A 24,969-nucleotide genomic window follows, 5' to 3' on the forward strand; every position below is an offset into this window, starting at 1 on the left:
TTGTCAGTTTTCATCAGCCTTTCCTCCTCCATCTTCTCCCAACTATTTCCATTCTCTCTACACAATTATCTGGGATAACCTCTCTCTCTCTCTCTCTCTCTCCCCTCCCTCTCTCTCTCCCTCTCTCTCTTTCTCTCTCTCTCCCTCTCTCTCTCTCTCTTGCTCCCTCTCTCTCTCTCTTTCTCTCTCTCTCTCACTCTCTAAAACGATAGGCTGCTTGCCATTCAGATGTCCATCCATTTTTCTGATTTGCTGTCAGTCTTGCTCCACAAAGAGGAATGCCCCCCCCCCCCCGCCTTCAAGTCTCTGTCTTTTATGTTTTATTTTGTGGTTTCCACAAACATTCTGGGATGCATTTTGATAAGAATTCACTGCCTTTTGTTTCTTTTCTGTTCCTATTCTTATTTCTTTTACTATTGCCCTCCTATTTTCTTTCTGCTGAGGATTTTCCATCTCTCTACCTCATCCATATACTTCTCCTCACTTTCTGTTCCCTAGACCTGTGTTCATTTTTTATTTCATCAGCCTCTCCTCCCTCAGCAACATCTTCTCCAGCAAGTCTCTTCCCCTCTTCAGTTGCTCCTGCTGTGCTGTTTCCCCTGGGCCTCTACAGTCTTTTCTTTTCCAAACATTACTTGTTTCTTTTCCCTCTCTTTCTCTCCCACCTTTTGTCCGCAGCACCAGCTCTGCTATGCTTTTGAATCATGATACTGTCACAGTATTCTCATTTATAAAATAATGATGTTATAATGCTCCATCTGGAGCGCAGTTTCTCGACTGATGTTTCTTGGCTGATTTAGCTAGTGTGTCACTGTTGCTGTTTTTCTCCAGACAGTTTTGGTGCTCCTCTGATTCTGTTTATAAACAAATTCTGTTCATAATCTCAGAACAGCTCATAATTCACTTTGCTTTATCTCAGTGTGTCATTTTTATTTCCTCACCAGTTTCAGCTGTATTCTTCGTCATTTAAACTAATTTTGTTAACCAGTTATGTTGTATTGAAACCAAGGAAGAGTTTGAGAAATTAGCAAAATTCAGGAAATTTGAGTTCTTGGGATGGTTAGGAGATACTTTGTGACTCTGCATTGCAGTCATGAGTCAGGATTGCAGTCAGTCCTCATTCTTTTTTAGGCTTTCCTCAATTGGAAACAATTTTTTTATTCCATATGTGTGACTATGTCCGTATGTGTAACTGTGTCAGATTAGATTTTACACATTCTTGACACGGGCAAAAACAAAGCATATTTAATTGCTGCATTCAGCATGTTTTTAATTTTTTCTACTTTTTCCATAAATATGCCCCCACAGACGTCAGAGAGCACCTGTGTGGGCTGGTGTGACATTTACAAAAAAACCCATACAAAAAAAAAGAACCCAGGTCAAAAACATTTTCACAATACATGCATAAAAATAGAGATGTGTAGATTTCATTGCGAACACTGTAAACACCGCAAAACGGAACTCTAATGTAAACATGTTTTATCATTTTTGTTGCTTTTACATGTTATTTTTTCTGTAAGTATTGATTTAGTTTGGAGATTAATAACCAACAGCCAGCTCTTTCCCTCATTTAAAAGTCATTTTGGAGAAAAAAGTGTGTGCCAAACCAATAAATGTAAATATAAATAATACTCTGGTACTGAAAGTGAAATGTCTTTTGCATCCTGTTAACGATACCCCCCCCCCCTTCCGACAACCTTTTTACTTTTTATTTTTACAACCCGGAAATCCTTTTTCCTCTTTAAATCTACTCTGGTTTGTTATTTCTCTCAGAATGAGTCAGTCAGCAGAAGGACCCCCAGCAGTGTATAGTTAGCCATCTTGGAATGGAAAGAGTCCTTACAAGGTGGACTTGGAGAAATTTTATGCAGAGTTAATTTCAAGTGATCTCGAAATTTCAACAAAGGCATAGAAAACCGGGTTAAGGCAACAGTGAGAGAAGGCAAGCATCCGGCAAACGAAGAGTGCGTAATCCAAAGAGTTACTGACAATACACTCGTTTAACCCGAACACCTGTCGATCGCTCAACGTCTTTAAAAAAAGAACAATATTATACGGCGCCCATCCAACAAAAAACAACATCACGATAGTGAAGATCAGTCGAGCAGTTTTGTGTCTTTTCTTGGTTCTTGACTTCAAGACTGTACGTAGTATTTTTATGTAACAAAATCCTATTATGGAAAAAGAACCCAAGAAAAATATGTTTTGCACGTAAGTCATGATATGTCTTATTTCAATACTGTCAAACTCACAATGAAGTCTGGCTTCTTTAAATTCCGGGTCCGGTATAACTTTACTGAAAACCAAAGCTGGAGTGGCCGCAGAGGCGCTGAGGACCCAAACAAGAATGGACCCAGCACTGATGACGGTTAATCTTCTCTCTCTTCGCTCAGCCAGAGGACGAACGACTGCTACATATCGCTGAATGGTCATCAGTGTGAGGAACAGTATGCTACTGTAAAATCCTGCGTTGAAAACAAAGCTCACAGCTTTACACAATGTCTCGCCTAATGTCCATCCCCAGATGAGATACCAAGCCCAAAACGGCAATCCAGCGGTGAATATTAAATCCGACAGAGCCAAGTTTAGGATGAAATTGTTTGTGAGGGATCTGAGATTTTGATATCTCACAAGAATTACGATAACCATTACATTACCAATGAAACTTAGGGTGACGACAGCAGAGTAGAACAAGGGAATTGCAATAGATCCAAATTTGATAACTTCATCTTTGCGACAGATCTCATCCTCATAATCATGTGTGTATTCAAATGCAGACGTTTTACTGTTTGTGAGAATACCTGAGATTAAAGAAAATTGTACAAGGTCAGGAAAGCAGATCATTTAACATTTTTGATCTTTTAAGAATGCAAAGATTATGAAAGATTCTGAAAATTAATGGTGATAACATGATTTACTGCCCAATCAATCTAGCAATGTCCATACAAAATCTGTCAGCAGAAAATGTCTCCTCTCACCTGCTTCATTTGTTGAACGGTTCATTGTTATCCTGAGGCAGATCTATTTCTGTTCACCTTTTTGCTAAAAATGAGGTTAATTATACAAGAAAATATATTTTTTTACTTATCTTTTCTTAGGCTGATGTCAATATAATTTTACTAAAACACTGAATGTGACAGTCATGTAAGACTGTAACTGTCAGCATGAAACACTTGCAAAGAACTACCCAATGCAACTGACAGCCTACACCTCAACTCAAGATCAAAAATCACTATCATCTTGTTTTTGTCTTGGTTAGCTGACGTCAACATAACATCACAGAAAAACAGTTTTTAGGGTAGACTGAGGCTTTGTCTGTGCCTTACCGATCACCCCCTGCCCCACCCCCATTTCCGGCCCTGAGTACTGATAGGAAACAAAGAACTTGTTTACTTCATAAATCTTGAGTGGATCTTCGGACTGGTGCAAATATGTTTAAAGACCCATGTGTGTGCCAACTCAGAGAACTCTGTGCACACAAACTGACTTGCATTGTCAGTCATCAGAGTAGTTGGGACACAAGTGTCTTTTTAAGCTTGGCATTGGCATTGATGCTTTTTATGTCAGATATGTGATCAAACTCAAACCAGCCTGAGAAGCCTCAACATCATGCATTGTATGGCAGTGCAGTGCAGTGCATAGAAGTGTTACACCTGATATCAACTTAATAAGGACACCGTTGTAGAAAAGGTTTGTTGCATTTTTTTATTTGTTCGTAAGGACACGGACGAACTCAACCACACACTGAAAGATTTATAAAACATGCTTCTCTACCACTACTACTATTAATTACTCACTTTGAGTGCACCCAACTGGTCAAACAGTATAACTGAATGTAATCCAGTTTAAATAAAAGAATATGAACAATGCAGTAGTGCTGCAGGCAAACAGAATGCACTGCATATTAACAGTATATGACACACTCTTGCAGGTCCTACAGAAGCTTCTTTATGATTGTTATCAAGGGTTGCTGATCTCTCTCTGCAGTAACAATAGGTAAAATTATGACGCTTCTGTGCCGCAAACACCAGTGTCGTTTCCTTTTCAGTATGATCCTAACTTGATGCAATGTGTGTGAGGGCCTTGCTGAAATCATACCATATCCAGGCCATGCTGTAAGGTATCTTTTGAGAGCACCATTAGTTTGGTTACCACTTGGACACCATCAGTGGTCAGGAAGTAGATGACATATTGAGCAGTGCTAACCCTTGATTTGCACTTGTCAGGGTTCAGTTTCATCTTCATTGCATGGATTCTGTCAAGTGCATGTCTCAGATGTTTAACAATTTTCAGTGGCATGGAACCTCAGATGAGAATGTCATCTACTAAAATTTTGCAGGGTTTTCCAAGAAACAGTTGCTCTATTGATCTTTGGGTCTTTACTACCTGTGGAGATACCATGTAGCATATGCAAGAGCCTGTATAGTCCATAGGGGGGCATGAATGTTGTAAACTTATAATGCTTTGTTGATGTGGATGGAGTCTATGCACATTCTGACCCTTCTTTTTTCTTGACAGGAACTATTGTAGTTACCAGTTCTATTGCTTCATTCTCTGGTGTTATGATGCACAGTTTGGTCATTCTAAAAAGCTCTATACCTTCTGTTCCATAACTGGTGTACAGAAGACCTGTCACGCTGGCGGTGTGGTGCAGGACCCAAGTGCAAAGACACGATGGTTGACGGTGACAAACAGAAGGCTTTACTTAAAATGAAGACCAAAGTACAGTGCAAACTAATAACAAAAGGTGCAGCATGACAGTGCGCAAAATACACAAACAACGATAGACAAAAGACAAGGCAAACACTAGGACTTAAATAGGAGAAACTAAACAGGGCAAAACAGGATTGGATAAAATTAACAAGGTCAATAGTTAGACAAACGGGAACAGGTGAGGGGCGGAGACAGACAGATCAGGCACAAAGACATATCAAACTAAAAGTCCAAACTGAGGTGCAGGCTGTGACAAGACCATATTAACTGTAGTTTTGATATCAGTGGAAGTAATCAATCAATCAGTCAACCAATCAATCAATCAATCAATCAATTAATTAATTAGTGATTAATCCAAGGCAGTTATTATGTTGTTGATGGTACCTGCATTATCAGGGATCAAGGTAAAACATGCATCACCTATGAGGTTTAAGGTAGTACATAAACCTCCAGTCTTACTCAGAATATAGTCAAGCGCCATTTTATGTTTAAGTACGGTTAGTCTATGAGATTTATCATTGGAAGAGAGAAAGTGAAAACCCTTAATACTTTCATTTGCAAATGCAGACATAAAATAGGTGACATTATCAATATGGTCAGCTAAGAAAGTGACATCACACCATCAAAAAAGGCAGCTACCCCATTTTTCCATTCTCAATGGGGAATTAAGCAATTGAAAACAGTAATTAAAAAAAGTGAGTAGACCAATCAGTTAGCTGTATACAAGCATGCTACAAGGCATTAGGATGGACCCGTTACCTCTGGAATGGGAGTAGGAGCGCAAGTTCCCTACAAGTGATTTTGCTTCATTTGACATTGTATTGATGGCAGATGTCAGGCCTTGGGGATCTTTTATTTTATCTTTATTTTATCTTATCTTTTATTGTTCGTCTTGTTTATCAGTTCATCTGGTTACCTTTTCACTGTCCACTAAGTAGTGTAATTATTCTTTTCGTACACTTTTGTACAGTTATGGTTACAGACTCTCCACCTCACTACACATATATTGAGTGTAATTCATTTGCTGAAAAAAATAAAAAACACACAACAAATTTAAAGATGAGTTTGACTGATAGCATTATTATTATTATTTTGTTCAAATTTTCTATAGATATCACGATAATATCGTTATTGTGAATTCTTTTGGCCATGATAATTGTGTAGTGAAAATCTGATATCATGACAGCCCTAGTTGTCAGTGCATACCATGGTTATGCTACTGTCCGTGGAGCTAACGTGAGTGTATTTTCGATCGTCAAGATGGGTAAACTTTCAGGAGCAAGGGGAGATACCCATATCTCGGCCTTTGCCATTATTGAAATTGCAACTGCTGACATTTCTCTTGGGGATGATGAAAGGAGCCTCATAGGGGGGAGAGGAAGTGTCATTGTGAGAGACCCTAAAAGGGAGAGAGTTAGAACAGTGCCATATGACACACAACTTTGTAATGCTGGACATAAGGGTAGAAGTATTAGCAGGGGAAAATCATCTGGTATGGTCCTGCATACATTTGGCGATGCTGGGCAATTGGGAACAATTTTTGATGGTGGCGGTCCAATAAGTGGCAACAGTTAGGGTTACATGGTCACATGGATGGGGATCAACTGAAGGTCTAAAATGGTGTCAAAGCTTTCAGGGGGTCTTTGGATGGCTGAAATCAACACTTCTTTACTATACATGTTGTTCGCTAGGAACCTGTGAAAACTATACCAAGAATTTTTTCCAAAAGATTAATCAGAATTGAGAGGGTTCAAGTCAAACCCCCAAGGTTTCCAGTCGGAACTCTTGAAAAGATCTCTTTTCAACAGGGATAGACTTCTTTTCTTCCTGTGGCTGTCATTTTCTTCTTGGGCACTACTCTAGCCTAGTGTTGGTGCTGTTGGCTGGACACTTTCATCTGCAGAGCGGCTATTATTAGAGTCATGCCATTGGACTGTGGTGGTCAACCATGGCAGGTTGGCCAGGAGGGTGGATGCCACTCCTGTGATGAATGCTGCAGCTGGGAGCCTGCAGCAGGATTTCTGATCAAAGCCCCACACCTGCAGTAGTCATTTTTGTGCAGGCACCATTGTTGGGCAAGGATTTACACTTGGATGTATGGATCCAGGTGTCTCTTTCAGCTGCTCTGACGGTAGTTGGAGTGGTCAGTAGCACCTGGAATGGTCCTGTCCAATGAGGCTGGTGGCAGTGCTTTCTTGGTAGGTCTTTTACCACCACCCAGTCCCCTGACTAGATGTTGTGGGGTTGTGCTGATGCAGGCTCAGGAAGGGCAGCTTTTACCATAGGAAAAATAATCTTCAGAACATGGTTAAATGTATAATAATACAGTAACATGTTATCATCCATTCCAGTTAGGGTCAGCCTGTTTTGGGGAAAGGGTGTGTTAGTCATGCGCATGGGATGCCCAGTAAGTATCTCATAAGGAAAGAGTCCAGTTGTCTTCTGAGGGTGTCCTCTCATGAATATCAGCGCCAGGACTAAGACCTCATGACAGCTTTGTTTCAGCTATTAGTTTTGTGAGTCTAATTTGCTCATTCCACTGCACCTCCACTGGATGGGTGATAGGCACAGTGTGTCTTCAGATGTATCTGCAGGCTTTCTGAGAGGCTTTGGATTACTCTATTTACAAAATGAGACACATTATTGCTAGTCAATTTGGATGGGAGTCCCCATTGTGGAATCACTTTTCTGAGCAGTGCTTGTGCTACTGAGACAGCAGCAGCATGCCTATGAGGAAAACACTCAACCAGTTTTGAAAACATGTCTGCAATCACTTGGCAATGTTTGTAGCCTTTGAATGGGGTGAGTTCAGTGAAGTCCATCATCAAATGTTCAAAGGGGCCCTCTGTTTTTGGATGTACAAACAGGGGCCTGTCTGCTCCTCTGGCGACCATGTTAGTAGCATAAATTACAACACTTTTTAAAAATATTTCAGCAAAGGTTGAAAACTCTGGTGCATACCACAGTCTATTTACAATGCTCAGCAATCCCCCTTTTGACACATGGTCAGGACCGTGAGTCTACTTAGCCAGGAAAGGGAAGACAGAGCATGGGAGGACTGGGAGCCCATTAGAGCTAAATCAGACACCGGAAGGAAGTTGAGTGTAGTCTCTCTTTAGCCAGGAAGTTCTCACCAGCATCAGTTCCAGCCTGTAGCAAGGAGACATCATCAAGGGAGAAAACATTTTACTGGTTAGAAAGATGCATTTGCAAAATGGGGTAGACCGGGCAGAGAGAAGCTGACTTTGCTGCTGCATCAGCAGTAGCATCTCTCTGTGAAACTGGGTCAGTGGAGTTTGTGTGAGCCTGACATTTACAAACAGCAACAGTGGTGGGGAGAAGAGGAGCAGACAGAAGGTTAACAATGAGAGACTTGTGAGCTATGGGTTTTCCTGTAGAGGTGAGAGAACCACAGATTTTCCACAATGCAGGAAAGTTGTGACACACATCAAAAGCATTTTAGAAATCAGTGTAAATAGTGATATTTTGTCCTGTACCTAGGATAAAAGCATGGGTTAGAACAAACAGTTGAGCAGTCTGTGCAGAGACGTGCCCAGGAAGTCTGGCACATTCAACTATGTCATGTGTAGTACACACAACATATGATGCACAGGATGAGCCAGCATCAGTATTTCTCAGAGCTGAAACATCCACAGGTGGCACAGTGGCGCAGTGGGTAGCGCTGTCGCCTTGGGTTTGATTCCCGGCCAGGAGGCCAAGGCCGTTTCTGTGTGGAGTTTGAATGTTCTCCCCGTATCTGCATGGGTTTCCTCCGGGAGCTCCGGTTTCCTCCCACAGTCCAAAGAATTGGACTTGGTGAATTGGAGACACTAAATTGCCCCTAGGTATGAATGTGTGTGTGAGTGTGTTTCTCTGTGTGTCTGCCCTGCGATGGACTGGCGACCTGTCCAGGGTGTTTCCTCACCTTTCGCCCTTTGAGCGCTGGGTTAGGCTCCAGCACCCCCCGCGACCCTAATCAGGATAAGCAGCTTAGATAATGAGTGAGTGAACCATCTACAAAGAGCACAGAATCAGGGTTAGGAAGGGGTGTGTCAAATGAATCTTCACATGGTTTTGATTCTGATTCTTTGAATTCAACACAGGAGTGCGGTATGAAGATATTAGCGATTCAGGATAGTCCAGCATTTAAGAGTGGCATGAGACATAGTTAGCAACCCATTTTGCCATTGTAGCATCTTAGCAGAAGTAAGATGAGCAGCTGCAGTGGCTGAAACAGCTTCAGTGGCGGCTGCTACAGCTCTTAAACAGGCCACCACAGCTCTCTCAGTTGCAGAGTGGCATTTAGAATAGTAACCAATTGAGTATTGTCTGTCCCCACGGGGCTGAGTGAGACATGACAACAAACAAGAGGCCATCACATTCAGACACAAAAAGATTAGAGGTTTGTTATGGTCGCGGAGAACCGAACAAGGGGAGCTGAAGCGATTAAGTATGAGGTCAGTAAAGATTTTGTCAGTGTCAGGGGTCCAAGTCAGAGAGTCAGTCATGGCCAAGTGTTTACCACTTGGCCATTATGTCATACAGTGGTTTGGAGATCTCTACATAATCACAAATCCAGGGACAACAGCAGCCCACAAACCCCAAAAAGGACATCATTTGTTGTTTAGTTTGTGGTTTTGACACATCCAGAATTGCTTGGATGCACTCTGAACCCAATTTCCGACCCCCTAGAGTGACAGTATGGTCAAGATAATGCACGGATTGTGAGACAAACTTCGGAAACCTTATGACCATTTTCAGCCAGAAAACAAAGTAAAGACACAGTGTCAGTTTGACAAGCTTGATATGAAGGAGAACACAGGAAATCATCAACATACTGAAACACATTGGGGCTGCCACTTGAGACATGAGAGTTATCACATTAGGAAAGGTTGGAGCTGGATGTTGAACAGTGTCATTAATGGCTCTAAGATCTTGGACAGGCCTCCGTTAGGCTGTTTCACAAGACAGACTGGGGTGTTACAGGGAGAATGAGAGTATTTAACAATCAGTGAATGGAAAATATGAGCAATGCCATCAGCAGCCTCAGGGCTGAGTGGATACTGTCTTTTAGATGGTCTGAAACCATACTTTGGTTCTACAGCAACAGGAGTAGCACCCTTTATAGATAGATAGATTTTTTATTGTCCCTTTTCAAGGAAGTTTGTTGCCACAGTCTGTACAAAGCCACACGAAAACAGCTGGGATACATAAGTACATAAACATAAACATATAGGTTACATAAATACATAAGCACATAGGTTACATAACTACATAAGTACGAAAACATAAACATTTATACTGAATACAACAACCTTTAAGCACACATACATGACACTTTTACATATGATCGTCACCGGGGTGTTTTGTTTAGTGATGCTACGGCAGAGGGAACAAAACTCCTGCCATAGCGTGCCCGTTTCCAGGCCAAAGACCTGTACCTGCTATCTGATGGGGGCAGTGTGAAGAATGGGTTGAGGGGGTGTCTGGGGTCATGTGCGATAGTACATGTCCTGTGTATGATAGCTTTGTTGTTGAAGTCTGAGAGGTTGGGTGGTGGGAGGCCAATAATTTTGGAGGCACTGTGTGAGATGCATATGAGTTTGTTTCTACTGGAGGCAAATAGTATGTTGAAGAAGCAGGGGGAGCAGTAAAGGAGAATGGGTTGAACTATACTTTTTTAAAGCAGTAACAGAAGGTGGGAGGTCACAGAAAGTGCTTTGAGTTTTTGGGTGGCAGAGAATCTCTGTTTGCTACATTGTGGATGAAGCTCAGTTTATTGTCCAGGATGAGTCTAAGGTATCTGAAGCACTCAACATTGTACATTTATTTCCTACAAAGAATTTCAGTTCAGGAGATGTCCTACAAACATCTGTGAGTTGTATATACTGTTTGTGTGTGTGTCTGTGTCTGTGTCTGCATCTGTGTCACCACCTAAAAGGTGTTGCTCCTTGATTTTTTCTGCTTCAGCTGTTTCCCATGGTTGAGCAGACTGGAATCCTGGGGCGTGCATGGAGAGACATTGTGGGGGTGCATATGGCCAGGATCCTGCTTAAACTTGAAGCTGTTCTCTTTGTCTGGGGCTCTGGCCAGTGGGGCAGTCATATGTTCATATCCTTCACAGTTCTAGCATTTCAGCATGTCATGGTCAGAGTAACAGGACCCACTTTGCAATTGGTTACATGGACTAAGTCATCCTCTGCCTCTGCCACGCCCCCTAGTGTTGTTGTACTGGGGTTGTAACTTCCTGAAGTCATCGCTTCCACACCCTGGGAAGAACTCCCTAAACCGAATGTGGAGTAGGCAGGGAAGGGAGGAAACAAAGTCACAGGAGAGGGAGGGAAGGAGGTGATGAGCAGGCTGTCTAATCCTGCTGGTCTCTCACCATCACTCTCTGAGTCTGTTTTGGGTGGGTTGTTCTGAGGAGGAGTGCTCAGTAGAGGAACAGCTAATGGCGGTGGGGTGGGGGTGGGGTGGGGGGTACCCCTTTGTCCTATATCACTGTATGTCTTTCTTCTTTTATTTGCTTACATTTACATCTATTACTTTATGTGATATCATTAAGCATGCTGCAGATTTCTTTGTTCTTACTTACCTTCTTTTTCTCCTCTTGCTCTCTTTTTGCTGTAACATCCAACTTCTCTCTAAACAATCCATACTGAGTGTACTTGTCATGGGAACCTTGTGGACATCCTCAACTACATCTTTGACCCATTTTTCTGCCATTACTTTGACTGGACCCATAAGAGGGTCAGGGAATGGTTGTAGTTTACCTGATTTCTTTCCCATTTTTACATAGACTGGTTGCTTAGACCTCCTGACCCTTTCTTTCACTCACAGAGGAAAATAAAAATATTGTTACTTAATCATTTATTTATCACTTATTTATCTCAGAAGAATTTTTTTTCAGTGACTCCATCCCTGTCTCTCCCACACATACACCACACACACACACACACACACACAGAACATAAGCACACAGAGGGACTCCCTCTCTCTCTCTCACACACACACACATACCAAATACACAAACACACACACACACACACACACACACACAGAGAGAATGCACACACAGAGGGAAACAAGAGGGAACAACATGAAAAACAAATTCCCCTCTCCCCTTTTTTGTTAAACTTTACTCCAGAGTCTGATATTACACATAGAACTACACAAACTCAGCAGCTTGATACCACAAAGAATTTACACATGCTATGTTTTCAACAGTACAAAGGATTTACATGAAAGCTGTTTTCACTACCATGAAGGATTTACTTGAAAACTCTGATATTCACTACCACACAGGAATTACGTGAATATTACCTAGGTTTTAAATACTGTCACAAGAGTGATTCATAACATCTTATTCACTTAATCAAATGGAAAGAGCATCCACCGTCCGCCACACGCACACAACCCCAGGCAGGTTCCAGTCCCCTGTGTGTCAGAGCGGAGCTCTCCCTGAGTCTCCCAGAAACAACTGCAGGCAGTTTAACCCTCAGTCTAGGCTCAGGCATCAATCAGTGAAGCATCCATCCCACTTCTCATACCACAGAAATGTGAGCGAAATTCTTCTATCTCGAAGAGAGTTGCTAAGCCTTAGGAGAAAGAACCAATATAGATATTTTGGATTTTTATCTCATGCGGCATTGGAGAGACACACCTCACAGGGGTTAAGGAATGAAGAGCTTCTCATTGAGGAGTTCTTACTCAGGTTAAGGAATGAAGAGCTTTTTAAACTGTAAGACAAACAAGTCCAATTACATGCGTGGGGGGTTGCAAGATAACTTTTCTCATGGAACACATGATACTGGGTGTTCACTCCCCAGGTGGTACAGACCCGCAGTTCACTAAGAGGTCTTATCTTCCTCATAATAAATGCTCATTGTTCTAACACTCAGATGCACTTCGCAGCATATAGTGATTTAGCAAGCACAGGTCCCTACAATAATCCTTCATCATAACAATAAATCATAAGACACAGGTTCCGTCTAAAAGTTACGATCATAATGCAAAGCAATATCTTTCCCACACAACCAGGACTGAAGCTGCCACTGTGGAGCTGAAACCCCAAATGAGGATGACCGTGGTGTTGGTACAGCAGCGTCCTCTCTCCCCTTGATCAATTACGATGAACCACAGTCACATATTGCTGCATGGTCAGGAATAGCATGTTAATGCGAAACCCTGTGCTCCTGAAAAAGCTCATAACTTTGTGTAAGAGCTAAAAAACATTACGTGTATTACATAAGCTATCTTCCAGTTTTCGCCAAAATGGAAACAGTTTCTGATACGTACGTTTAGGCCTATTTATAAATGAGTTGTTCAGATAGTGACACCTGCTGGTAGTATAGTGCAACAAAACAATCTGCCGTTGTCTTTTATATCAACGCTTCCTATTAGCGTGCTTCGAGTCAAAGACCTGATTTCCGTTACTCTAGGTATGTAAAGGAAGCACATTGTCTGGGAATTTCAATACTGCTGTGAAGAAAGCTGTTCGTTGTGAGTGCTAATAACCTTAGAGCAAAAGAGTGTATAATGTATTTCTCTTGTATCATAATTTAAGACTGTGAAAATGATGGTAACCGCTGTTAATAAATATGATGAATTGTCCTGCTAAAAGTGAATTTTTAAAAATCTTACATAATAATATCCAGTCCAACCTGTTTCACTTGTTAAGCTGAAGGTAATCTCTTTTCCATGACCAAAATAAATTTGAACAAAACCACACAACCATGTTTTCTATTCACTTTTAGAGCATAAATATAGAAACTGTTTAATAGTTGAGTAATTATCATTGCATTGGCTGAAAACAGATTTTTAATAGCAAACATTTTATGACTCCTCTCAGTCTTCATGAAGTTTTTTTTAAAAGTTATTTTAAAAAAGAATCTTGTGTCCTGACAAAAAAGACAGAACAACATGCACAGATGTGCCCCCTCAGCTCAGATGGGTCTTGTTAAAGAATCCAAGTTATGCCTGCTTCTCAATGAATAAGAGCAATAATTGCAGCTCCTCTGTGTGACATCCTATAGTCTGAATGACTCCATTATCCTCACTGGACTTTGAGTGCTTGCATGCTTGAGCAGATCGTAGTTTCTCCTTGAGTGAATTATGACAAAATAAATGCTGATTTAAATCTAAAATGGGTTTACATGAGCCACATTGGTTTAATCCAGCTGAACGACTTTCCTATAAATTCTGAGAGACTATTACATGTAATATCCATAAATGCAAAAAATCTCACCATCAATAATAGGGGGAAAAGGCTCCTGGTTTCTTTTTTTTATTTGTTTCATCTTGGGAGTTGTCATCTAAGTTACATTTTCTTAGATCAGATGGGGACTTAAGACATTCTGTTACATTCCATCTCTCTGATCTGCATGAGGTGCAGGAATACCAGCACCTCCAGAAAAAAAAGAAACTAAAAAATTATAGAGCTCAGTTTTCTAATATGTCCCTAAATGTGTTGATGGTAAATTAATCACCTCATATCCATTCTGCAGGTAATATCACAGCTGAGATAGAGAACATATTTTCTTTTCTCTGAAACTATTTTTGGTGAGCTGGACAAAGCCCTATACCAGCTCTACAGCACTTTTGAAAAAAGCTTTTCATAACAGTTTTCTCTGTGGTGCACCGCTTCCCAAGATTAAGAACATACACCATTCTTAAAGGAAGTATTTGGCTTTTGTTTTAAATACAGAAGTAAAACAAATGCTTGCAGAAGCTTAAAACTCATTGTCCAATGTTTTGAAAGAACAATTCACTTTTGTGTCGAATACAGAAGTAAAACATTTGTACACAAGTCACAGTAAAGAAGAGCTTTTCTCCACAGCATGCTGAAAGGTGTACAAACCTTTGTTGAGCAGGACTGGTTGTTTCATTTTTTTAATAACATGAACCATAAGAGGCCACTATGACTGCACCAGGCAAAATCCAGGATCAGGGCCAGTTGCTCTCCTCCCCTCACCAGCCTATGTAAGGCTGTTCAAGGAATGTAGCTATATATAAGGGATAATGTACAGCTAACAAATATGTTATTTCCAAAAAAAAAAAAAAAAAAAAAATCTGTAACCCTGATTTGAAGTGGAGAGATCTCCTGAAGGAGCTTATTATCTATAAGTGACTTTTTTATTGTACATTGTATTTCATACATTTACATTTACGTTTTTTATTCATTAGCAGATGATTTTACCCATAGCAACATCCAAGACAGCTAGAATACAAATCAAGTGAATAGCCATTTAGGAGTATCGTTATTTATTCCTGGGATACATTGTTGTATCTCAAATTAATAGTTTTAATGATTTTATCAAGGCTTAAAAAACTAACCCCCTGGTTTGTTTTTCTCACTTTATTTCTGCCCATTGCCAAACACCCACTTTGTCGTTGCTTATTTCATTACTGAAAAGGAAAACCATAGCTCAGTGGATTTGTGTGAAACTGTGAAAATAACATTTTTTAAAAATTTCAATCAAAGACGAGTCATACAAACTCATGATATAACATTTTGTAAGAAATTTTACATTTTAATTTATCTTTGGTATTATTTTAAAAATCACATGGATTAAAACATTTTTTTAAAGAAATTAAAAAGTATCTCAATCAATCGGCGAATCAACGATACAGTGAGCAAACTTCTGGTAACAGATACGAAGAGAAAAAGAGACAGAATATAATTAGTTTCACATGACATTGGTCTGTTTTAAATTTAGACATAGCTCATAACATATTTACAAGTGAATTATGAAATATATGACATATTTAAATGGAAATGTTAAACAGCTCCAAATATGAAGATTAGATATACCGAGTCAGCATAAAATCTACACTCATGTATTATACAAAAAAGAACGTGATCGCGCGATTGTTAACTTATTGATTGTTAAGTGAATTATATAGAGATGTAAACTGATTTATTCACATATGGAATATGGAATAATGATTCGCCAAACTAGAGTTTTATTCCCTGTAAATTCTGAGGATGTTCAGTGCCCTGACCCCTGAGAGTTTATAGTTGTCATCCTGGTACGTAGAGAATCCCTGCGAAGTTGAGTATGCAAAAGTTTGTGCAGAATAACTTTAAAATGATTTCGAAACTTCACGCCAACAAAGGCATAGAAAACTGGGTTAAGACAACAGTGAGAGAAAGCGAGCGTCTCACATACGAGCAGTGCGTAATACAGAGCATCATTGGAAGCACACTCATCTATACCGATAGCCTTTCCTTCACTTAAAGCCAGTATATAAAGAGCTATATTATATGGGGCCCATCCAATGAAAAACACCATCACAATAATAAAGATAAGAATAACAGTTCGGTGTTTTCTGCTTTTCCGCGCCACGAGGACTATGCGTAGTATATTACCGTAACAAAAGCCCATTATGGCAAAAGAAATCAAGAAAATTGTGTTTTGCAGGTATATGATGGCATGTTTCATTTCAATAGTGTCAAACTCACAGTGAGGTCTTTCTCCTTCATTTTCAGTGTCCGTCATGACTTTGCTGTGAACCAGAGCAGGAATGGACGCAGAAGCGCTGAGAATCCAAACGAGGATGGACAGAGCGCCAGCGAGGCAGGGTCTGTTCTCTCCTCGGTCAGCCAGAGGACGAACCACTGCTAGAAATCTCTGGATGGTCATTAACATCAGGAAAAGTGTGCTACTGTAAAACCCCGCACTGAAGACAAATCTCACAGCTTTACACATTGTGTCACCTGACGTCCATCCCCAGATGAGATAACAAGCCCAAAATGGCAATCCAGCAGTGAACATCAAGTCAGACAGGGCCAAGTTTAGAATGAAGGTGTTTTGAAGCGATCTGAGATTTTCGAAGAGGGCAAGAATCACGATAACCAACATGTTACCAATGAAACTTAGGACAACGACAACAGAGTAGAACACTGGAACTGCAATAGATCCAAATTTGATAACTTCGATCTTGTCACACAGTTCATTGTCATATGAAGTTGCGTAGTAATCAGTAGTATCCGTAAAAAAATCTGAGAGTGGAGACAATTTTATAAAATCGGTTTAGCAGAGCATTTATTTATTTATTTATCATGGTATTTTAAGACTATAGGATTTCAAAGACTCTGTTAATTAATGATGATGCTGACGATGCTGATTTATTCATATTCAGTAATGTTATCTGCTATATCAGGTTTTAGCTGGTGAGAAAGGCAGATACAAACTCAGAAGAGATTACATATGCGAAACACACCTAGCCTTACCTGTTTCATTTGCCATTGTTATGATAAAGGTATCTCCTTTCGATTGCCTAGAACTCAGACTGTTTTAACAGCGTAGGTGTGGCATTGTTTTTCTTCATTTTTATCTCATCCCATGTTTTGGGAGGGCGCGTGGGGGGCGGGGTCAAATAAACCTGGCTGTATGAAACCACTGGCCACTGATGGTTACAAAGTTGTTTATTGAAATATGGCATGTATGTGGGGTAATCAGTAGAGGGCGCTCCACTAAGGTAAATAGTTCATTTTGTACAGAGAGAAATGAGAATGTAGTAATTATTTACTAAATGTTCAACTGTAACCGTGCTCTCTGGAGCCATTGGTAATGCCACTGCCTAACAAACACGTCTCAAAATTCATGCATACACAATTAACCTAACATGCTTTCTTTCATTCTTTTGTGTGGGCCTAGATGAAACAATACATTACACTTCATTCTTTCACTGGACAGCTGTTAAGATAAAGACAGTTACCCTCATAAAATGAGCTGCTGTCTCCCTTCCTTTGCTGAAATGCTAAGAAACAACTTGTCATTTGAACTTTTTGCATGTCAGTTGTTGGTAAGCATGAAAGCGGAATATACAATGAATTTTGGAGTCTAGAAATAAGAGAACATTTACTTCTGGTACAAAGAGAGATAAGGGAGTATGAGAGACTGTTTAGACAAGTTGAAAGTGATAAGGCTACATTTATGATTGGAATGTTATTCCAATCATAAGTGCAGCTTTATTTAAATCTATTTTAAATACACTGTTGAGGAGTAGGATTGATTTTTTTTTCAGGTACAGATTCAAGCACAGTAGGTGGCGTTATTGCACCGTGAAACACACCGATGCCGCATACACCTGATGATTAATCACAATTCAGGAGCTGCTTCTGAGGTAGGTCTTCTGAGACAAAGACTGATTTAAGTGTGTGAGATGTAAGAAAATTTCCTGCTTTTTCAGGACACAATCTGAGATCGTGCTGAGAAAGATCATGGAATCATGCATGAAGGACTCACTAATTAATTCAGAAATGAACTTTTCCTATATTTTCCTTAAGACTTAAGTTTGTTTTTTTCTTTGCTACAGATGAAAATATTTTCCTGCATCCTCCTAAGATAAAGCAAGTTTTACACTCAAACAGTAAAAAATGAGTGCCCTATATGCAGTGTATAAAGTTCATATTGTTGTGTAATATTTTGGAGGAACTTGACCAGTATTGTACATTCTTCACAGTTCACTTTTGTGCTGAATACAGAAGTAAGGCACAGTGAACAATAGCTTTTCTCTGAACAGTCTTGGAAAGTGATTACGACTGCCCCTTTTCTTTGGAGGAGGGGTGCATGTTGGACATTTCAGACCATCAGATGACACCTCAGCTGGGTTGAGTGAAGTCCAGCAAAATGGTCCCTTCTTCCTTCTTACTAGTCTATGAGAGACACAGCAAGGAATTTGGGAATATTTCAGCATATATTCACTTTAATGAAAAGCAAAGCTTCTAAATGAACTCCTATGTAAATATGAGGATAAATCTTCAAGAATCTTTTTATTTAAATCAAGATGATTTTTAATAAGTTAAGAAAGTGTATAACATTTTCAACATTTAAAAAAAATCAGAAGTGAGTGTTACTAGCTCAGAACAGAATTACAGTGTCTTGAATTCTTTTGTATTATTTGGGCACTCACTGTTTTTAAAAGAATACAGAGGAAAATATAAAATCAATTTTCATGAGGCATCTCATGCAATCTGTGAAGTCAGCGAAATGAGCAAACTAATGCTAACAGAAATAAAGATGAAAGTAAAAGGAAAATATTAATATTTCAATATGAAACATATCACTTAATAAGTTCATAAATCCCGTGAGGGAACAAATAAAAAAAACTTCCTATTGAAACACGAGGGTAGCCTTGAATCCACAAAAAAACATAAGCTAAAAAGTTCAACTGTAGGCAATTTGCATGCACATGCACACCAAATTGAGAGTGCAAATATTACCCTACATTGGCGTTTGACCTGTGGCATGCACAGATCATGTAGGCAATGAGGGCAACAGCCATAACAAGCAGCAAATAATTTGTTGCTATGATTGCAGCCCACACTTCATAGCCGCTAAAAAGAGCGTGGGATTTATGAGTCAGAATTCAGTTTAACTAGAGCACTATGGTCATTACCTGTGTAGCCTACTACACCGAGCCCGTGGCATAGGCGGTAGCTTATAGGCGAATGCTAAGGGCGCCGTCCATCAATAGGGGCTCCCCAAATGAGGGGAGGTAAAAAATGTAATTTTTTTTTACTTTTACTGTTTTTTACTATTACTATTTTCTCTAAGTCATAACAAGTTGACAACTTAGATAACAGGGTGCGGCAAAGCCTCGCGTTTTATAATGTTTTAGGACCCCTCCCCCCCCCCCCGCATAGCGCCCCTTTGCGCTGCATATGGTGCACACCTCCTTTTTGTGCCCCTGTATTCAAATATATATATATATATCCTGTCAAAAAGACCAAAGCCCTCTGGTGCCTAGGGATGAAAAAGAATAAAAGGAAGGAAAACGAGGAAAAGACAGATGTAATGTGATGAATGAATGGTTTATCTATTGCATTGTAGTTACCGCTGGAGCAGAGTGTTGCTAGCTTACTTTGGACAGAGTAGCGTACGCAAATTTAATAAATGGCGAAAGTTCACGCCAGTCACGCCCACCTTAAATTCATAAGGGAAAGTTGGAAAGACTATTCAGGTGTTTGAGAAATAACCTTCAACATGATTTTGAGAAATACACTTTTTCTTTTAAGAGTGCTCCACGAACCATTCACTATCTGCCTCCAGGCATACATTTTTTATTGACATCTTAGTCTAGTTAGCCAACGTTAGCCCTGCTTGTAGTCAATTAAAATGCTCTTCTCATCCCCTTTTGTAATTAATAGTTGTACGCCTTTGCATTTTCATTATTGATTAGTCTTGTATAGCAAACAGCATGCATTCGTGTGAGAGAACTGCTCACTGAATGCATGTTTTATGCATAAATACTAGGTGTAATTACTCTTGCTGTTCGTGCTGAGGATGTTATAGGCTATAATGTGGCTTAGCAGCTTCTGTGTGAGCATGTGTACAGTGATCGGTGGTGGAATTGGCTGCGGTGAAAGAGGCACCAGCTAAAATCTTGCCTAGGGCACCAAATTGGTCAGGGACGGCTCTGCTACTACAAACAGTTTAAGAAGAGCGCGCTCATTAGGTTGCTTCACCGATGTATTTATTTCATCCAAGCAAGAATTAAGATCATTCGCACAGTGTAGTTGAACCGTTAACTCGGTTCCGGTGTCTACCTACAATAACTAACTACTGTTTGTTCAAATGAGGCACAATTTATATATTATTATCATGTATACATTACGACAGAACTGACAAATCCATTAAAAGAGCGTCTCGTAGATGGCAAAAATGTTAAACACTTTATACAGTTACTGACAGGAGTGATGACTGCTTCAGTTCAGTCTCACATCTACATCACTGTCTCACTCTCTGAGAACGAAGTCGTTCGTACTAGTCAGTATAAAGATCCTTGTGAGTGTATAGTTGCCATCCTCGAACGGAGAGAATCCGTGCCAGGTGGACTTGGAAGAAGTTTGTTCAGAATAACCATCAAATGATTTCGAAATTTCACACCAACAAAGGCATAGAATACAGGGTTAAGACAGCAATGAGAGAAAGCAAGCACCCGACAAGCGAACAGTGCGTAATCCAGAGCGTTACTGACGCCGCAGTCATTTAGTCCTAACACCTGTTGATCACTTAAAGTCTTCAAAAAAAGAACAATATTATAAGGCGCCCATCCAATAAAAAACACCACTACAATAGTGAAGATCAGTCGAATCGTTCGATGTCTTTTGTTTGTCCGTGACTTGAGGACTGCGCGTAGTATATTAACGTAACAAAAGCCCATTACGGAAAAAGAAACAATGAAAAATATGTTTTGCAGATATGTAATGGCGTGTCTCATTCCAGTACTGTCAAACTCACAGTGAAGTCTCTCTTCTTTTTTTTCCGGGTCCAGCATGACTTTGCTGTGAACCAGAGCAGGAATGGCAGCTGAACCGCTGAAAGCCCAAACAAGGATAGAGGTAGTCGCAGTAAAGTAGGGTCCTCTCCCGCCTCGATCAGTCAGAGGATGAACGACTGCTACATACCGTTGGATGGTCATCAGAGTGAGGAAGAGTATGCTACTGTAAAATCCCGCGCTGAATACAAAGCTCACAGCTTTGCATAATTCCTCACCCGATGTCCATCCCCAGATGAGATAACAAGCCCAAAACGGCAATCCAAGGGTGAACATCAAATCTGACAGAGCCAAATTTAGAATGAAGGCATTAGTGAGGGATTTGAGATTCTCGTATCGTGCAAGAATCACGATAACCAGTATGTTGCCAATGAAGCTTAGGATAAGGACAACAGTGTAGAAAATTGGGATTGCAATAGAACCAAATTTGATAACTTCATCTTTGCGACAGATCTCATCTTCATAATCCTCTGTGTACTCGAACGATGAATAATTTGAGGAAACACCTTAGAACAGAAAATTGTGGAAGATCAGTAAAGTACGTTCGTTATGACAGCTTGCAATTGAAATATTGTGAAATGTGACGATAAGTTAAACACTATTTTTATTATTGTGTCCGACTGAGGACTTTCTCTTTTTCATTTAAATATGGATCTTTCATTGGAAGTGCTTAAAACCAAATGAAATTGGTCAAATAACAAATGTCTGCTCTCACCTGTTTTGTTTGTTGAATGATTCATTTTTGTCCCAGAGTTGAAAATAATCCACTCAAAATCAAACTTCAGCGGAAGAATACAACCACAATTTCAATTCTCCATTACAGACAACAAAATTAGCACATTAATTTTACGACTTTTTAATATAGTTATGTGTTTATTCTTTCTTCGATGCAGAACACATTTTTATGGCAAAGGTTATGCATTTTTGCGCTTTCGTTGAAAGCTCTGTCACATATCCTTCTTTGAAGTGGTGCGTCATACAGAATAAATGAAGGAGGTCCATACTATCTCACTTCTGGAAATGCATTGAGATTGCAATGCTTAGCTTTTCATCATTAGAGTAACACTTTGCATGGCAGACAATAAGGGCACAAAATCATACAAAGATAGCCTGTATTCTACCGTCCCAGGCAGTTGTCCTCCACAGATTCCTCCACAGATTAATTAAGTTAATAATTAGGCTACAGAGGTTCAGTGCAAGGGGGAGCAAGACCTGGGTTTTTTTTTTGTTTTGTTTTTGTTTTTTGGTAACGCATGCGTGATTGATTCAACACAAGTGACTTGCTGATCAGCACAAGTTTCTGTGAACCTCAATGGTGGTCTACACTGAACCACATGGAGTGATGTTGCACCAGCTTTAATGACAAACTTTTGAGTCTGATTTTTGAATTACTTTATTGTTTATTGAGTAACATTGAGTAAATATTGTTTTTAGTTAGCTCTAAACTGGAGACCCTGAAAATAACTGAGGGAAAAAGCTGTTTGTTTAGTCCTTAAGGCGACATTATCTCTAGAGTGAGTGGTAAAGAGACATCAGAAGGATTATATGATATTACTGTACAAGCTAAAGTCTCTCTTTCACAATGTCCTACACTAGCTCTTCCATCAGCATAAAAGGAAATAAGAGGTCTAGTGAGAACCAAGAACTTTCTTCATATGTTTCTGGCAAAAGTGCTGTTTCAGTAATTCAAAAAATCCCTCTAGACAGCAAGAAAGAAAAAAGAGACAGTAACAGCCAAACCCAACAATCTTATGCAGTTACCGATGTGACAAGAAGAGATCAGTTCCAAATTGGCCAGTTTCAATGTCTTCAATATATTTGTTGAACTTTTTGCTCAGTACAAAAAAATCCAATCTTCTTTAGAGGTGTACACAGATGTCATTATCTGGATCTGGATCTGGATCTGTTCAACCAACAAAATTATCTGTCTCTGTATCTGTATTCGGACAGTAGACCAGAAGCGGGCATGGTTTATATCGGAAGTCACGTTAAAACCTAATATTCATTTGCAATGCAATTTTTGTGCTCTCAAAGCATCAAGTCTATTTCATATTGGCAAATAATTAATTATGAATTATATTTCCACATCCTCATGCCGTACTTCTCATCACACTCTCTTTCTTTTTTATTTTTATTTTTAACGCAGTTTTATGTACGGTCTGAACACCACCACCTCCAGCCTCCTCTTGACAGCTGCACAACCTAGACTAGTATTAACTGTCCATTACAAGTCCAGTCTTTGTGGCTTCACTATTGGCCTCCCAGATCTGGTTCTGGGTATAGTGAGTTCCGGTCTGGCACAGGGTGTTTGTGTCTTTGGAGTATGTATGGGTACAGAGTCTGTGGGCACCTGGGGGCTACCCTGTGTGGTGCTGTTGCTCTCAGCCCCATCCATAGGAATAAGGTGGTGCCGGTTCCTATGAACTGTATCCCATGAGGCAGCTCAACCATGCAGGAACATGGTGTTGAGTGTTCTCTTATCACAGTCCCTGTGACCTTTTGGTCTGTGACCCACACCTGTTTCCTGGGAGAGAGCTTGCCCAGGTTGTACACCTGGTGACGTTCATTGAAGCACATTTGGTCTGTGCCCCTTTTCTCTCTCTCCCTAGAACTTACAGTACTGTTGGGGAGTGCTGGGTTCAGCACAGATGCGAGGGTTGGCACAGTGGTGCGCAGCTGACATTCCATCAGCAATTGGGCTGGGCTGTAGCCGTTTTGGAGTGGAGTTGACCTATATGCCAGTAAGGCAACAAGGTACGGGTCTGATGCTTTCTTGAGGAGATTCTTAACAGTCTGTACTGCGTGTTCTCGGGCTGCTGGTTACGTATTTGAATCTATATTTCGCTGCAAAGTCAGAAAAAGTACTCGATAAGTACCGGGGATCATTGTCACTGACAACAGTCTCTGGGATGCCACGGTGAGCAAAAATGGATTTCAGGTGGACAGTGATATTAGTGGATTTTGTGAGTGAGAGGTAACTTTGACATAACATGAGTAGTAGTCCACTACCAGCAGGTATGTTTTGCCCTTCATGGTAAACAGATCTGTCCCCAGCTTTTGCCAGGGTCTCTCTGGGAGATCTGTTGGGATCACTGGCTCTGTGTGGTTTGTACGCTCTTTGATGCATGTGCTGCAGTTCAGTACAAGTTCATTAAGCTGTTGGCCCATTCAGGCCACCACACACTTTGCTGTGCACGCTCCTGGCATTTCACCTCACCTTGATGACCCTCATGAAGCTTTGTGAGAACGTCATTTCTTAAAGCAGAGGGAATGGCAAGTCTGGTTCCTTTTAGCAGGAGACCATTGTGAACTGTGAGGAAAGCATGATCTTCCCAGTAGAGCTTTTCAGGCCAGTGTAGCAATTGAACTCTGGCCATCCATTCTGACACATCCTCATGACGCTAGAGCACATGCTGTCTGCTTTGAGATGTTCTCTCAGACCATCCAGGTAAGATGTGCTTGATAGGAAATGATCTATGATGCTGTCCGCATAGATATTCGTACTCTCCATCAGCTCATCGTCGGTTTTTGGGCTTCTTTCCGCAGTGATGTGCAGGACAGTGTGTTGGCTGTACATAGGCTTTTTACAGGACCATGAGAAATTCTGTGGGAGTAACGCATGAGTCTCATTCTGAAGTGTAAAATGCATGAAGGTAAGGTGTCCAGTGCTTGGGCCTCCAGGAGACTCAAGAGCGGCTTATGGTCTGTCTCCATTCCAAAGTATTGGCCTATTGGAAAGTCTCTGAATCTCTCACATGCCCAAGTGAGCCAGAGGGCTTCTTTTTGTACTTGTGCATATCTCTGTTTGACTGGTGTGAAAGACTGTGATGCATAGGCAACAGGCCCCCATTTCTCACCCCATTTCTGCAGCAGGACCGCTCCCAACCCGAAAGATGATGCATCTACAGATAGTTTTGTCTCTTTATTTGGGTTGTACAAGGTGAGTACGGGTGTGGATGACAAATCTTC

General features: G+C 40.4%; 3 protein-coding genes across 3 annotated transcripts; all 3 read right to left on the reverse strand.

Annotated features, from left to right (window-relative positions):
* Nucleotides 1-1,769: 1,769 nt before the first annotated feature.
* LOC115822806 (chemokine XC receptor 1-like) lies at nucleotides 1,770-3,351 on the reverse strand. Its single transcript, XM_030786726.1, is given in 3 exon segments — nucleotides 1,770-1,902; nucleotides 1,904-2,801; nucleotides 3,327-3,351. Coding segments are annotated over 3 exon segments (1,056 nt in total).
* Nucleotides 3,352-15,704: 12,353 nt separating this feature from the next.
* LOC115823304 (chemokine XC receptor 1-like) lies at nucleotides 15,705-16,721 on the reverse strand (the record flags this gene model as incomplete). The annotated part of the gene is made up of 1 exon (XM_030787351.1): nucleotides 15,705-16,721. A coding segment is annotated over one exon (1,017 nt), but the record flags the coding sequence as incomplete, so codon positions are not given.
* A 3,769-nt stretch (nucleotides 16,722-20,490) lies between these two features.
* LOC115823305 (chemokine XC receptor 1-like) lies at nucleotides 20,491-24,253 on the reverse strand. The gene is made up of 3 exons (XM_030787352.1): nucleotides 24,218-24,253; nucleotides 23,617-23,731; nucleotides 20,491-21,506 (listed from the first exon to the last, which is right to left on the reverse strand). The coding sequence occupies exons 1-3, from the start codon at nucleotides 24,251-24,253 to the stop codon at nucleotides 20,491-20,493; spliced, it is 1,167 nt and encodes a 388-aa protein (XP_030643212.1).
* Between the last annotated feature and the right edge of the window lie 716 nt (nucleotides 24,254-24,969).

Source organism: Chanos chanos, chromosome 10, assembly GCF_902362185.1.
Source record: "Chanos chanos chromosome 10, fChaCha1.1, whole genome shotgun sequence".
NCBI classification, from domain to species: Eukaryota; Metazoa; Chordata; class Actinopteri; order Gonorynchiformes; family Chanidae; genus Chanos; species Chanos chanos.